The sequence below is a fragment of the Ambystoma mexicanum genome, chromosome 7p (assembly GCF_040938575.1).
Source record: "Ambystoma mexicanum isolate Mex_15411 chromosome 7p, UKY_AmexF1_1, whole genome shotgun sequence".
NCBI classification, from domain to species: domain Eukaryota; kingdom Metazoa; phylum Chordata; class Amphibia; order Caudata; family Ambystomatidae; genus Ambystoma; species Ambystoma mexicanum.
The window spans coordinates 63,554,778-63,568,522 of NC_090939.1; the positions used below are offsets into that span (position 1 = coordinate 63,554,778).

At 48.5% G+C, this 13,745-nt stretch overlaps 1 protein-coding gene across 4 annotated transcripts in view; it reads right to left on the minus strand.

Annotated features, from left to right (window-relative positions):
- The window catches only part of LOC138525691 (immunoglobulin superfamily member 2-like), a 172,311-nt gene that overhangs the window by 101,173 nt on the left and 57,393 nt on the right, over positions 1-13,745 (minus strand). For all 4 annotated transcript variants that reach the window (XM_069635779.1, XM_069635780.1, XM_069635778.1 and 1 more), the window contains exon 2: positions 3,930-4,307. In XM_069635779.1, the coding sequence (XP_069491880.1) occupies positions 3,930-4,307 (378 nt within the window). The remainder of the gene's footprint in view (positions 1-3,929; positions 4,308-13,745) is intronic.

The window sequence follows — 13,745 nt, forward strand, 5'->3', positions numbered from 1 at the left end:
GACATTATGTATGGGGACATTATTACCTGATACCCACACAGGATGTAATGCTTAATTCTAAGAGACACTTATAGAACTACATCATGGAAATCAGCTCCCCAGAGTTCACTATTTGTGTGATGCTGCCGCCCTGCAACATGGGGTTAGGCTCCATGCAATTGCCTGCCTAAATTGACTCTTGTATTTGTGTGATGCTGCCACCCTGCAACATGGGGTTAGGCTCCATGCAATTGCCTGCCTAAATTGACTCTTGTATATGTGTGATGCTGCCACCTTGCTCCATGCAATTGCCTGCCTAAATTGACTCTTGTATTTGTGTGATGCTGCCACCTTGCTCCATGCAATCGCCTGCCTAAATTGACTCTTGTATTTGTGTGATGCTGCCACCCTGCAACATGGGGTTAGGCTCCATGCAATTGCCTGCCTAAATTGACTCTTGTATTTGTGTGATGCTGCCGCCCTGCAACATGGGGTTAGGCTCCATGCAATTGCCTGCCTAAATTGACTCTTGTATTTGTGTGATGCTGCCACCTTGCTCCATGCAATCGCCTGCCTAACTTGACTCTTGTATTTGTGTGATGCTGCCGCCCTGCAACATGGGGTTAGGCTCCATGCAATTGCCTGCCTAAATTGACTCTTGTATTTGTGTGATGCTGCCGCCCTGCAACATGGGGTTAGGCTCCATGCAATTGCCTGCCTAAATTGACTCTTGTATTTGTGTGATGCTGCCACCTTGCTCCATGCAATCGCCTGCCTAACTTGACTCTTGTATTTGTGTGATGCTGCCGCCCTGCAACATGGGGTTAGGCTCCATGCAATTGCCTGACTAAATTGACTCTTGTATTTGTGTGATGCTGCCGCCCTGCAACATGGGGTTAGGCTCCATGCAATTGCCTGCCTAAATTGACTCTTGTATTTGTGTGATGCTGCCACCTTGCTCCATGCAATCGCCTGCCTAACTTGACTCTTGTATTTGTGTGATGCTGCCGCCTTTCTCCATGCAATTGCCTGCCTAAATTGACTCTTGTATCTGTGTGATGCTGCCACCTTGCTCCATGCAATCGCCTGCCTAACTTGACTCTTGTATTTGTGTGATGCTGCCACCTTGCTCCATGCAATCGCCTGCCTAAATTGACACTTGTATTTGTGTGATGCTGCCGCCCTGCAACATGGGGTTAGGCTCCATGCAATTGCCTGCCTAAATTGACTCTTGTATTTGTGTGATGCTGCCACCTTGTTCCATGCAATTGCCTGCCTAAATTGACTCTATTTGTGTGATGCTGCCGCCCTGCAACATGGGGTTAGGCTCCATGCAATTTCCTGCCTAAATTGACTCTTGTATTTGTGTGATGCTGCCACCTTGCTCCATGCAATTGCCTGCCTAAATTGACTCTTGTATTTGTGTGATGCTGCCGCCCTGCAACATGGGGTTAGGCTCCATGCAATCGCCTGCCTAAATTGACTCTTGTATTTGTGTGATGCTGCCACCCTGCAACATGGGTTTAGGCTCCATGCAATTGCCTGCCTAAATTGACTCTTGTATTTGTGTGATGCTGCCACCTTGTTCCATGCAATTGCCTGCCTAAATTGACACTTGTATTTGTGTGATGCTGCCGCCCTGCAACATGGGGTTAGGCTCCATGCAATTGCCTGCCTAAATTGACTCTTGTATTTGTGTGATGCTGCCACCTTGTTCCATGCAATTGCCTGCCTAAATTGACTCTATTTGTGTGATGCTGCCGCCCTGCAACATGGGGTTAGGCTCCATGCAATTTCCTGCCTAAATTGACTCTTGTATTTGTGTGATGCTGCCACCTTGCTCCATGCAATTGCCTGCCTAAATTGACTCTTGTATTTGTGTGATGCTGCCACCTTGTTCCATGCAATTGCCTGCCTAAATTGACTCTATTTGTGTGATGCTGCCGCCCTGCAACATGGGGTTAGGCTCCATGCAATTTCCTGCCTAAATTGACTCTTGTATCTGTGTGATGCTGCCACCTTGCTCCATGCAATTGCCTGCCTAAATTGACTCTTGTATCTGTGTGATGCTGCCACCTTGCTCCATGCAATCGCCTGCCTAACTTGACTCTTGTATTTGTGTGATGCTGCCACCTTGCTCCATGCAATCGCCTGCCTAAATTGACACTTGTATTTGTGTGATGCTGCCGCCCTGCAACATGGGGTTAGGCTCCATGCAATTGCCTGCCTAAATTGACTCTTGTATTTGTGTGATGCTGCCACCTTGTTCCATGCAATTGCCTGCCTAAATTGACTCTATTTGTGTGATGCTGCCGCCCTGCAACATGGGGTTAGGCTCCATGCAATTTCCTGCCTAAATTGACTCTTGTATTTGTGTGATGCTGCCACCTTGCTCCATGCAATTGCCTGCCTAAATTGACTCTTGTATTTGTGTGATGCTGCCGCCCTGCAACATGGGGTTAGGCTCCATGCAATCACCTGCCTAAATTGACTCTTGTATTTGTGTGATGCTGCCACCCTGCAACATGGGTTTAGGCTCCATGCAATTTCCTGCCTAAATTGACTCTTGTATTTGTGTGATGCTGCCACCTTGCTCCATGCAATCGCCTGCCTAAATTGACTCTTGTATTTGTGTGATGCTGCCACCTTGCTCCATGCAATTGCCTGCCTAAATTATCTCTTGTATTTGTGTGATGCTGCCGCCTTGCTCCATGCAATTGCCTGCCTAAATTGACACTTGTATTTGTGTGATGCTGCCACCTTGCTCCAAGCAATCGCCTGCCTAAATTGACTCTTGTATTTGTGTGATGCTGCCGCCCTGCAACATGGGGTTAGGCTCCATGCAATTGCCTGCCTAAATTGACTCTTGTATTTGTGTGATGCTGCCACCTTGTTCCATGCAATTGCCTGCCTAACTTGACTCTTGTATTTGTGTGATGCTGCCGCCCTGCAACATGGGGTTAGGCTCCATGCAATTGCCTGCCTAAATTGACTCTTGTATTTGTGTGATGCTGCCACCTTGTTCCATGCAATTGCCTGCCTAAATTGACTCTTGTATTTGTGTGATGCTGCCGCCCTGCAACATGGGGTTAGGCTCCATGCAATTGCCTGCCTAAATTGACTCTTGTATTTGTGTGATTCTGCCGCCTTGCTCCATGCAATTGCCTGCCTAAATTGACTCTTGTATTTGTGTGATGCTGCCACCTTGCTCCATGCAATCGCCTGCCTAAATTGACTCTTGTATTTGTGTGATGCTGCCACCCTGCAACATGGGGTTAGGCTCCATGCAATTGCCTGCCTAACTTGACTCTTGTATTTGTGTGATGCTGCCGCCCTGCAACATCGGGTTAGGCTCCATGCAATTGCCTGCCTAACTTGACTTTTGTATTTGTGTGATGCTGCCGCCCTGCAACATGGGGTTAGGCTCCATGCAATTGCCTGCCTAAATTGACTCTTATATTTGTGTGATGCTGCCGCCATGCAACATGGGGTTAGGCTCCATGTATCTGCTCAACCCTAACTCTTTTTTGCACTTTGCTTATGATGTTTTACTGTTGCATGTTCCTCTATGTTGTAATCACTTTCTGCGCTTCCTCTCTGTAACCGGATGCACTGCAACTAATTTCTTAAGTACAAGCGCATAGATACCTATGGGTTTTGGGCGCTATTTAAATAAAGAAATCAAATCAAATCAGATCAATGTATGTTATTTGTGTACAAGACCTCTAATCATAATGGGGAACTTGTGCAATGTTTTGTGCAAGTATAGAACCGTTGGAATCCGGCTTCTATCGCCAGCTTTACAATTTTTGGGGATAATGTAAGGCCTCCCCCACTCCATGCTCACGCTCCTTTTCGGAGTACCTCTTACCTGGAAATGTACCCTTGACTTTCACAGATATTCTCCCGAGTTTCCTCGCTCGGCTTCCAATAAAAACAATCTCACTTACCCAGCAAGTCCACCTTGGCATTGTAGTTTCCATGGTAACTGTCAGCCGTGTTGGGAGTGTGGCACGCATACTCTCCAGCATCGCCCTCCTGAAGATTGGTGATGTGCAACAGCACACGGTCTTCCGTGACCTGCTCAATATAGACCTCGCGTCTTGTAACGCGTTGCTGATAGACGGCGTAGGTGAAAGAGGCATCCTTCATGCTGACTATTTGGATCTCTCTCTCTGGAGCAGATGGAAGGTACACAGACCATTCGAAGTTCGGCTCCGAAGACTCAGGGTAGCCGCTCACGTTGCACCAGATGGTGATATTGTAGCCGTTTGCCCGGACCATAGGGCCTTTCGGCACCATAACATTCCACTGGCCACTGGACAGCTCTGTGACCAAAGAGAAAGAGAAGAGGAGAGGGCATTCAGTTTGCAAGATACATTTTAAATGCATTACAGAAGTTGATAATTTATTTTTGAACCAATTACTGATCTTTGGATGCACATATCATATACATCAGAATTTCCATAGCAAAGCAATGACCTTCCAGCTGCAAAAGGGTTAAAAGTACTCTAATGGGAGTCAATCGATTATAAATGCACATTACATTGAGATTATTAATATCCAGTAAATATCCCAGTGTCATTCATTCTCCAAGAGACATTCAGCGGAGTTAGCCAACCTCAAATGGTCTCTTGGTGGAGTAAATTGATCTGCACATGATATCCTGAAGGAATCGATAAATATTGAAGATACATTTACAATAATCCATGTGCTCCCCAAATGGGATCAAGGAGACATTAATCAAATCTCAAGAGATATGTGACACAGGGTCAGACAGAGGTGCCATTGCAAAATATGATTATTTAACTTAAAAGAAAACGCCTATCTAGCCCTAACTCTAAGGGGTTATCCCTAAAAGATAAAGGAAAGCTCAGGAGCACATTGGCTGAATGTCCAAACTGAAAGCTCAAGTCCTCTGCCTGTAACTCCTACTCTAGCCCGGTCCCAACTTCATCAAAACAAAATAAAAATGGGTGACTAGGAGGCTGTTTCCCTCCTCCTCGTGGGACCAGCAGAATTTCAATGTCTCTCTTCCTTCCCCAGTTCCTTCTCACATGGTAAATCAGTTGACTCAGTTCCTTTGTAATTTCCTGTAGGGAAATTCTGTATCTTCCTGTGTTGCTTGCTTGGCTGTAGTCACCAACTTTTCCCTTCAACAGTTCAGTGCATGTCTACTGCTGCAGAAAGGAACTCTCCCTCCCGCTAGTTTGTATTTCTGGTTAGGGTACACTTGATTTGTAGGGTCACTTGACCAGGCCTGAAGTAGGGACCAGTCTCTCATGCTCCCACCCCCGCTGAACCACCTGTACTCCCCATTACCTTTGGGGACCTCTAAGTATGGTGTTCGAGCTTCCTGGGCCCTGTGGGCATCTCTTTCCGGCTTCTCTCAATCTTCCTCAGTTTTACTGGTTCCGCGGTAGCTGCATAACTCAAGGCTCCCTGCAGTATTGTCAGAGTTGTTGGACTGCATGGTCCACCTCCCCCTGGAGGTCGCGTCACCCGTCTCATCCAAAATGGGAAGTAAGACTGCTTGCGGTATCAGCACATTTGTTGGACCGCACAGTCAACCTCCCCCAGGAGGTGTACCACTGCCTCGCCAACTTTGACCGGCCAAGAATATTCTCTCCTCAATGTAAGGGCTCTCAACCCTGTGATGTTTTCGGCCTCCTGGACACCAAGGTCGAAGGCTCTCCACCTTGCCGTCCTTCTGGTTCTAGGATAGTTGTTTGTCAGCCATTTTGGTCTTTTTCAGTTTTTATAGGGCCCGTTGGATGAGAATGAGGCCCAGAGTTTCTCATTGTTTCTCCAGACGTAATCCTCTTAACTCATTGGTTCTTACTCATCTCAGTAGTTGGGACTTGACTAGAGTCACAATACATAGGTGAAGTTGGGGATGTGTAGTGTAAGTCGGGGATGGAGTGTGAAACAGGAAAAGGGTCTCACCATGTAGAATGAACATCCCCATCCCCACAAGGGGAATCTTCCCCCATAGATATCTAAAAGGAGTCATTGACTCCCTAAGTAGGATCTAAGAGGAATCAATCAATCCTCAAGAGATTTCCAGGAGGAGTCATTCACTCAGCAAGTAGATCTAGGAGGATCTGTTACGCGGTGAGTCGGGTGGCTGCGGGGGGTGCATCATCACATCTAGGGCCGTGGTGCCTGGACAGCTTGATTGTGTCACCTTTGGATCCATGCCCCCACCCCTCCCTCTCCTCGCTGTTTGCTGGATTTGTGGCACTGAGTTGGTGGGACATTGTATGGAAGACTTTGCTCGGGACTGTTGGCTGCTCCTGCCCTGTGGTGCTCTGAGGGTCCTATGTGCCAGGTGTGAGGTGTGGTGGTCCCTGGAAACGCTACAGACTGGCTGATTGGGACTCCTCTGAGTTCCGCCCCCCCCCACTCTTCTTACTCTCTCCTTGACGGTGGATGGAGTTGTGGTACTAAACTGAGGGGGTACTGTGTGGGGGGCCCTATCTGGGAGCTGTTGACTACCCGTGCCCTGTGGTGATCTGTGGGCTTTGTGTTGCGAGGCTGGTGGGGTGCTTCGTGGAGTGCGGGGAGAAGTGGCCTTACACGTCCCGCTTGGACCTGGGGACATCATAGACTGGTCCGGCGGTTGGGGCCACTGGGTGCCCTTTCCACCCCCAATCAATCATCGGCGGGAGCCTGCCTTGTCTGAATTGCTCCTCCAGGGGCTACCCGACTGTTGGGGTGTGTCGTGGAGTGCGGGGCGTGGTGGCCCCTTTCAGAGACACCATGGTCTGGAGTAGCGGTTTGGATTATTGAACGGGGGCACTCTATTAATTTACAACCACTTCTTGGTGGGTACCTGTTTTGTTTTGTCTAGGACTGCTCCCCCGGGGGGTCAGAGTGAACTGCCCGGCTGTGGGGATCTGCCGCTCTGCTTTCTGCACCTTGGTTGGTGGGTGGTCCCCAGGTGGCTCCGTTGAGTCACTTTGCACGGTGACACGACCCTGATCTCTTCTGCCTTGCACTGCGCGACGCATCACGGCCGGTGGGCCTGCCCCTGCTTGGCTCGGATCTGCGCCTTCAGCCCTGTATGCGCAATCAGAAGAAGCAGGCTAGGATGGAACAGTACGCCAGGACGGATGCGTTGCAGCAGGAGCCTGAGACTGGCTCATCTCAATTTGACTTCATGGCCCTTAACCAAACTCTGTTAGCGCTAAAGGGCAGTACGGACAGCTTGGGCGCCAAAATTGATGCACTCACATGCAAGGTGGATGTGTCAGCCATACAAATCGAAAAACTATGTGGTAGGATGTCTGAGGCGGAGCATCGGATCGGGGAGGGTGAGGACAAGATTGCTGCGCTTCAGCGCAAGGTGGCGTCTCTACAACAAACGGTGAAAAGGGTGGTGGCTAGGAGCGACGACTTGCAGGGTCGGTCCAGACGAAATAGTAATAGGATTACAGGCGTTGCTGAATCCACTCCCATTGACAATATCGAAGTATTCGTGGAGAAACTGCTTCATGAAGTCCTTGATGATCCTCCTGTCTCAAGCATGTTCATGGTGGAACGGGCCCATCGCTCCCTGGCAGCTATCGGGACCGAAATATCTTACTTCGTACTGCTAGGGAGAAAAAATCGCTTTGGTGGGGCTCTGCTACAATTAGACTTTTCCCGGACTTCAGTCAACAAGTGCAGGATTTGAGGAAACCTTTCTTAGCGGTGAAAAGTATCCTATGTAAGAAAGATACCCACTACTCTATGATGTATCCCACCAAACTCAGGGTTGTGTATCAAGGGAAAAATGTGTTCTTTACGACTCTGGAATCAGCAGAACGATTTGTCTCGGAGCTTCCGGAGGCAGGGGTCTCCCCCGTCGACCATCCTAGTCTGCTGGACCCTGGAGTCATTTCTTACACACTTGCGCCCTGCCAGTGGGGATCCCTGGTGGGCCTTGTGGTCTTACTCTATAATTGTTGGTTCCTGTTGCAAAGCGTGTTATTCTTAGTAGATCAGCTTAATATGATAAATGAGCCTCTTGCTGTTGGGAGGCACAGTGGCCGCCGGCACCTCCCATGCCCAGCGGCGCTTAAGACTTTGAGGTTGTATGATTGTTGTTAGGTGGGTGGAGGTGGGTTCTGCTGGCCGGTAAGTTGGGGTTTCTGGCGTGGGTGGGGGGAGGTGTTTTTTTTTCCTTTGGTTCTTCAATTGTTGGGGGGGCATGTGTTGTTGCTCCCAGTTCAATGGTTCCCAGGTTAAGGGGGATAGGGGGGGGGCTTTCCCTTCTGAGCCATGTATGCTTTTGTTTGCGTCAAGTGTTTTAAAATATCTGCAGTCCTTTATTGGGAGTTCCTCTCTTTGTCACAGACATGTTCATTTGCTTTTTTGATTTGCACAAACAGTGACCACTTCACTGGGCACTCGCACGTCGGCCAATACTAAGATAGTTCTACTTACATGGAATATCCGGGGTTTCACCAATGCTAAAAAGACACGCCTTCTTACGAACTTTGTCCGAAATCATCATGTTAATGTCCTATGCATACAGGAGACTCATATAGGCAGGGTTCGCAGTCCTCCGGCCTTGTCTGGGTGGGGTGTACATAGATATGGCTCTTCCTACTTGTCCCATTCCCGGGGGGTGGCTATATATATTCACCGTACCTTGGATTTCAAACTGCACAAGCAGGTCTCGGATGACGAAGGTCGGTTTATTCTTGTGGCTGGAGAGATTGCGACCTGTCCTGTCATATTTGTAAGTATGTATGGCCCTAATTATGATCTCCCCGAGTTCTTCCTCTCTTGCTCAGAACACCTCCGGACATTCCCGGGGTATGATGTGGTTTGGGTGGGAGATTTTAATCTGGCCCTTTCGGCTTCGCTAGATAGATCAACACCAGCTCCTAGACCACTTACCCAGGCTGCTCACACATGGAGTTCCATAGCCTCAGATTACTCTTTGGTTGATATCTGGCGTTGGCATCATCCAAACGCTCGAGAATATACATTTTATTCGGGTGTACACGGGAGTTCCTCTAGAATCGACTATATTTTTCTGTCCACTGAGCTTTCTCGGGGGGGCGGAGAGTACAGTGATTCTTCCTCGCACGCTGTCGGAACATTCCCCAGTCCTGGTGAGGCTTCGAGGCCCCCTTTTCCCCCCTAGACAGCTTCATTGGAGGTTCAGAGCCCGGGCTCTGGAGGACGTGGCATTCCGGGAGGACCTGCACCGGTCCATTGCTGAATTTTTTCAGTTAAATGAGAGATCGGTCTCTAGCCCCGGTGTCCTGTGGGAGGCTTTTAAGGTCTACTTGCGGGGTTGGTGTATATCTCAGGAGGGAGGAGTCTTGAAAGATATTCGCCGGGCAATTTCCCGGGTGGAAGGGGAAATTAAAAATGTGGAGCTCCTTCTAGGGGTGTCTGACTCTCCCTCGTTACATGCTGAGCTTTCGGCAAAGTTACAAGTAATTCGTTCATTAATGGATGGCGAGGAGAGGTTCCTGGGGGACCCAGTGTTGGCGGCGAGATTTGTGGAGGGTGAATACCCAAGTAGGACCCTTGCCTGGCCCATAAGGCAGGAGCACCGTTTGGAACCTATACTGGAAGTAGAGTCCCCCTCGGGGGAGCCTGTCAAAGAGGTGGTGGGGATAAACTGGGTATTTTACCAGTTCTACGAGGAGCTGTACTCCGCTTGTGGGGGAGCTGGTCACGATGTCAATGCGCAGTATCTTGATAGGGTAGCCCTGGGCTGGCTTGATTCAGAGGTCGGGGCGCTTCTCAATGTTTTCCCCACTGTGGATGAACTTCGTGGCATAATTCGTTCGCTACCGAATGCCAAGGCCCCCGGTCGGAAGGGAATACGGCCGAGCTGTATAAAGCTTTTCCTGATTTACTCATTCATCATTTATGTAATATGTTTGAGGAGGCTGCCTCCTCCGGGGTATTGCTGGAATCCACTAGGACGGCCTTGATCATGATTCTGCTTAAGCCTAACAAAGACCCTAGGAAGTGTTCATCTTACCGCCCCTTGTCTTTGATAAATACGGATAATAAAATCTTCGCAAAGCTACTTGCAGACCGACTCCTTCCTCATATGCCCGCTCTGATCCTTCCGGACCAAGCGGGATTTATTCCCAGCCAGTCGACACAGAATAATTTGCGTAGGTTGTTTACATTAATTCATAATGTGAACCCGGACGTCCCTATCGCCGCAGTGGCTTTGGACGCAGAGAAGGCGTTTGATTCGGTGGAGTGGCCTTTTCTGTTCGAAGTCCTTCGGCGTTCGGGCGTGGGCAACGCATTTCTTCACTGGACCAAGCTGCTGTATTCCGCCCCGCGCGCTCTGGTGTATACAAACGGAGTTCAGTCCTCTCCCATTTACCCTACGCGGGGGACTAGGCAGGGCTGTCCCTTCTCCCCTCTCTTGTTCGCTCTGGCTATTGAGCCGGTGGCCTGTGCCCTGAGGCAGTTCCAATCCCACCGTGGCGTGACTATCCGTTCTCATGTATCCATTGTCTCCCTCTATGCGGATGACTTGCTGTTATATGTAAAATACCCCAAGTTTAATTTACCGCTGGTGATGGAGGAGATATCTGCTTTCGGGGCTATTTCTGGCCTACAAATAAACTGGTCTAGATCTGAAATTCTTCCAATCACTCCTGGGGTCTCCGCTCAGGATATCGGTGTATCTTTTGCCTGGTGTCTGCGAGGAATTTGTTACTTAGGCATAAAAGTGTCCACCTCACCTACTAGATTATTTGAGGAAAACTACATTGCTGCCCTACAACTTTTGGAGCATAAGGTAGATGTGTGGATAAGACTTCCCTTGTCTCAAGCAGCCCGCATCTCTCTGTCTAAAATGGTCATCTTGCCGAAATTATTATGTTTTTAATAACGTTCCAATATGGCCCCCTGCTTCTTTCTGGAAACGTATAAATGCGCTAATGTCCAAACTGATCTGGGCAGGGAAACGCTCTTGTGTATCTTTATCCACGCTATGCTGCTCGTATGCCCAGGGAGGGCTTAAGGTTCCTAATCTTTTTCTTTATTATCTTATTGCTCAGATCCAATATTCAATTTGGTGGTTGTCCTCACTCCCACTTTGAGAGGGCCATCGCGCAGACCACCGACTTGCGGGGCTTTCTCTGGGCTGTCCGGGAGCGTCATGTAAAGGCGGAGGTTCAGCCCCTCGAGGTTATGCTGAGGGCCTGGGATCAATTGGCGGTATGGGCGGGTCTGTGTCAGTGGTATTCCCCGCGGCTGGCTATTTACAGGGTCTCTGGGATCCCCCTCACATTTGAACACATATTTATTCAACATTTCCAGGTTTGGCCATCTTCACGTTGGCGGATGTTGCACCGCGTGGTGTATTTCTAACTTGTGAGGAACTTAAGTCCCTGGGCGACTGGTCCCCGCTCACTATGCTGTTGTACTTCTTCACGAAGTGTTGAGGTCGAGATGGCCGGATTTCCCCTCGGCGCCGGTTGTCTCCCCAATTTTGGAATATGTTACAAACCTGGCGTCCTCTAGAAGGGTGGTTTCATGGCTGTATGGTATGGCTAGATGGTTGGTGTCCCCCTTATCATCCCAATATAGGTCTAAATGGGAAGGCTGTTTAACGCGATCTCTGATGGAGTCACAGTGGGGTGTTGTTCTGGGTCAGTCCAAATCAACCTCCATTAATTGCAGATACCGACTGATTCATTATAAGTTCTCATATGAGGTGTACTACTCTCCTTTGTCTTTACACAAAATATTCCCACTGAGGTCTTCCAATTGTAAAAGATGCCAGCAGACTATGGCTGACTTCTTCCATGTGGCCTGGCTCTGTCCTCTTATTCAACCCTTTTGGAGGGCCATTGCAGACGCTAATGGGAAGGATGATCGAGGATTCAATCCCATTTACTCCTGAAACTTGGCTGCTGGCATTGGTGGAGCTTCAATCTAACAGCGATAAACGATTGGTGAGCGTGGCTTCCGTGGTCGCCAGGACATTAGTGGCTCGTGCCTGGGGAGCGGCTGCGGCTGCTACCCTACACCACTGGGTGAACTCTATGTCGTTATGTGAACGTAGAGAGTCGCAGCACAATCAGTCGCTTCTGCCCGGTGGCAGACCCAGGGACTACTGGGGGGCATTCAGAAGCTACTTAGCTGATGGACGAAGTAGCGGGCAGGCTTCGCCTTCCCGGGACGCTCCGAAACCAGTTTGACAATGCTTTGAAGGTGCTTGGTCATGGAAATGCCCACCCCTCCATCGCTCTCGTGTGACCTGGTTTAGTAGCTATCACCTGTAGTGTAACGTTGATCTATATGTTTTTTTCTGTTTTTGTTGGAATTTTTGCTGTGACTTGGGCATGTTGACGCTTTCCTTTTTTTTGGTATTTATGTGGGGCTCGGATGGGAGGTGGGTGAGTTGGGGTGGTGGGTTACGTCCTGGAGTCTGGGACGCTGTTGTGTTGTTTGGTATGTGACTTAAATTTAATAAAAAATAGTTTTAAAAAAAAGTAGGATCTAGGAGGAATCAATTAGCCCTCAAGTGATATCTAAAAAGAGCCCTTGAATCCACAAGTGGGATCTAAGAGGAATCAATCAATCCTCAAGTAATATCTAAGAGGAGTTATTCATTTTGCATGAGGGATGTAGGGGGATTCAATCAATCCTCAAGTGATATCTAACAGGAGTTATTCATTCTCAACAAGGGATATGGAGGGAATCAATGAATCCTCCAGCAATATCTATGAGGGGTCATTTACTCACCAAGTGGGATCCAAGAGGAATCGATCAATCGTCAAGTGATGTCTAAGAGCAGTTATTCATTCTCAACGAGGGATATGGAGGGAATCAATGAATCCTCCAGCAATATCTATGAGGGGTCATTTACTCACCAAGTGGGATCCAAGAGGAATCAATCAATCGTCAAGTGATATCTAAGAGCAGTTATTCATTCTCAACGAGGGATATGGAGGGAATCAATGAATCCTCCAGCAATATCTATGAGGGGTCATTTACTCACCAAGTGGGATCCAAGAGGAATCAATCAATCGTCAAGTGATATCTAAGAGGAGTTATTCATTCTCAACGAGGGATATGGAGGGAATCAATGAATCCTCCAGCAATATCTATGAGGGGTCATTTACTCACCAAGTGGGACCCAAGAGGAATCAATCAATCGTCAAGTGATATCTAAGAGGAGTTATTCATTCTCAACGAGGGATATGGAGGGAATCAATGAATCCTCCAGCAATATCTATGAGGGGTCATTTACTCACCAAGTGGGATCCAAGAGGAATCAATCGATCGTCAAGTGATATCTAAGAGGAGTTATTCATTTTCCAAGAGGGACCTAGGGGGAATCAATCAAACTTCGCAGGATAAAATAGCCAGCCTGACGCCGAAAATTGGCTGCCCAAAACCTACTGGTAACAGAGTTTAGCATTTTGGCTGCAGTTACCCTCCCTTCCCTTTGGAAAAAAAATACCTGATCAATCTTTGCCTACAGCCAGGACATGTAAGATTCAGGAGTCGCCAGAATAAAATCCTGTACAGAAAGTCTTATGGAACCTCCGGGCCAATCGACACCCACCAATGGCATCCCCTGAAATTACTGATATGCGTGCCTACCCAGGCACCGCCCAAATGATCTGCACCCTGAAGCAGCCATTGGTGGCATTGCACGATGCTCACTGCAACAATGTAAAATAAATTAATGATGGTTGAATCAATCATTCTTCAAGAGATATCAAGGAGAGAGTCACTAAGGATGTTCTACCAGGAGTCAGTCATTCTAGTCAAAA